Source organism: Rhagoletis zephyria, unplaced genomic scaffold (assembly GCF_001687245.7).
Source record: "Rhagoletis zephyria isolate East Lansing unplaced genomic scaffold, Rhagoletis_zephyria_1.1 Rzeph_scaffold_22164, whole genome shotgun sequence".
Classification (NCBI taxonomy): domain Eukaryota; kingdom Metazoa; phylum Arthropoda; class Insecta; order Diptera; family Tephritidae; genus Rhagoletis; species Rhagoletis zephyria.
Window position 1 is genome coordinate 6193 of NW_016179222.1, and position 1208 is coordinate 7400.

The 1208-nt window shown below is 45.3% G+C and overlaps 1 protein-coding gene across 1 annotated transcript; it reads left to right on the plus strand.

The window, feature by feature from the left end:
- Positions 1–223: 223 nt before the first annotated feature.
- LOC108381327 (pancreatic triacylglycerol lipase-like) lies at positions 224–1202 on the plus strand (the record flags this gene model as incomplete). The annotated part of the gene is given in 3 exon segments (XM_017637745.1): positions 224–263; positions 336–424; positions 426–1202. Coding segments are annotated over 3 exon segments (906 nt in total), but the record flags the coding sequence as incomplete, so codon positions are not given.
- Between the last annotated feature and the right edge of the window lie 6 nt (positions 1203–1208).

Here is a 1208-nt window from a genome sequence, read left to right on the forward strand (position 1 = left end):
AGAACTGGGATTAACTTGTCAAAAACCTTTCTTTTCGCTTTTAAGTATTCTTAGGCGATTTCTTATCACCAGCCCGCACGTTGCTAGACATGCTCGTATGTCACGTGTTTAATCTCCATCAAGTAAGCAGCTCAATATATTTCCAAAGTGAAAATCTGGTATAAAAATCACCGGTGCAAGCAAGTCGATGATATTGGTAATTAGCTAAATCATTAGAACAGTCATGAAGGCAGTGATCTTGTTACTACTGGCACTCGCAGCAGGTGAGTCCTACTACTTCAAAAAAGAAGAGGGCAAACACTTTTTTGTTAACTCCTTTTCTTCGAATCCTACAGCTGTGGCCATTCCTATTGATGAGGGCAGGCAATCTGGTGAAGGTGGTTGGTATGTGCCACAACTGGATGGATCCTTCAAATGGATGACCTGTTACTGAAGCCGAGGAGCTACGTCAAGCACCAATGGGTCGTGCAGCAGCTTTAGTTTATTTCCACTTGTACACCAGCGAGAATCCAAGCACTGCCGATACACTTGTTACCGGAGACAGCCAATCTTTGAAAGAATCCCATTTCAACGCAGCTAATCCCACAAGGATCATTATTCATGGCTGGCAATCAGACTCCGATGCCGACTTGAACCCACTGATCCGCGATGCATATTTGTCTACTGGAAATTTCAACATCATTTCAGTAGACTGGAGCGATAAAGCACAAACTATCAACTATGCCGCCGCGGTGCTGCGTGTTCCCGGTGTTGGTAAGCAAGTTGCTGGCTTGATAGACTTTTTGTACAAGGAAGGTGGTCTATCTTTCGACACATTGCAAGTGATCGGTCACAGTTTGGGTGCCCATATTTCCGGTATTGCGGGCAAGAATGTGAAATATGGACGTATTAATCAAATCACCGGCTTGGATCCTGCTCTACCCATGTTCAGTTATGATGATCCCTCTAGTCGTCTGAACCAAAATGATGCCGCCTATGTTGAATCTATTCAGACGTGTGGTGGTCTTTTGGGCTTTTTAAGGCCAATTGGCAAAGGTGCCTTCTATCCCAACGGTGGCAAGAGTCAGCCTGGCTGTGGAATCGATGTTGCCGGTGCCTGCGCGCACCGACGCTCATGGATGTACTTTGCTGAAACTGTAAGCAAGAATAATTTCCCATCCATGAAGTGTGAAGATTATGAGGCGGCTGTTGAAAAGTCCTGCGGAAAA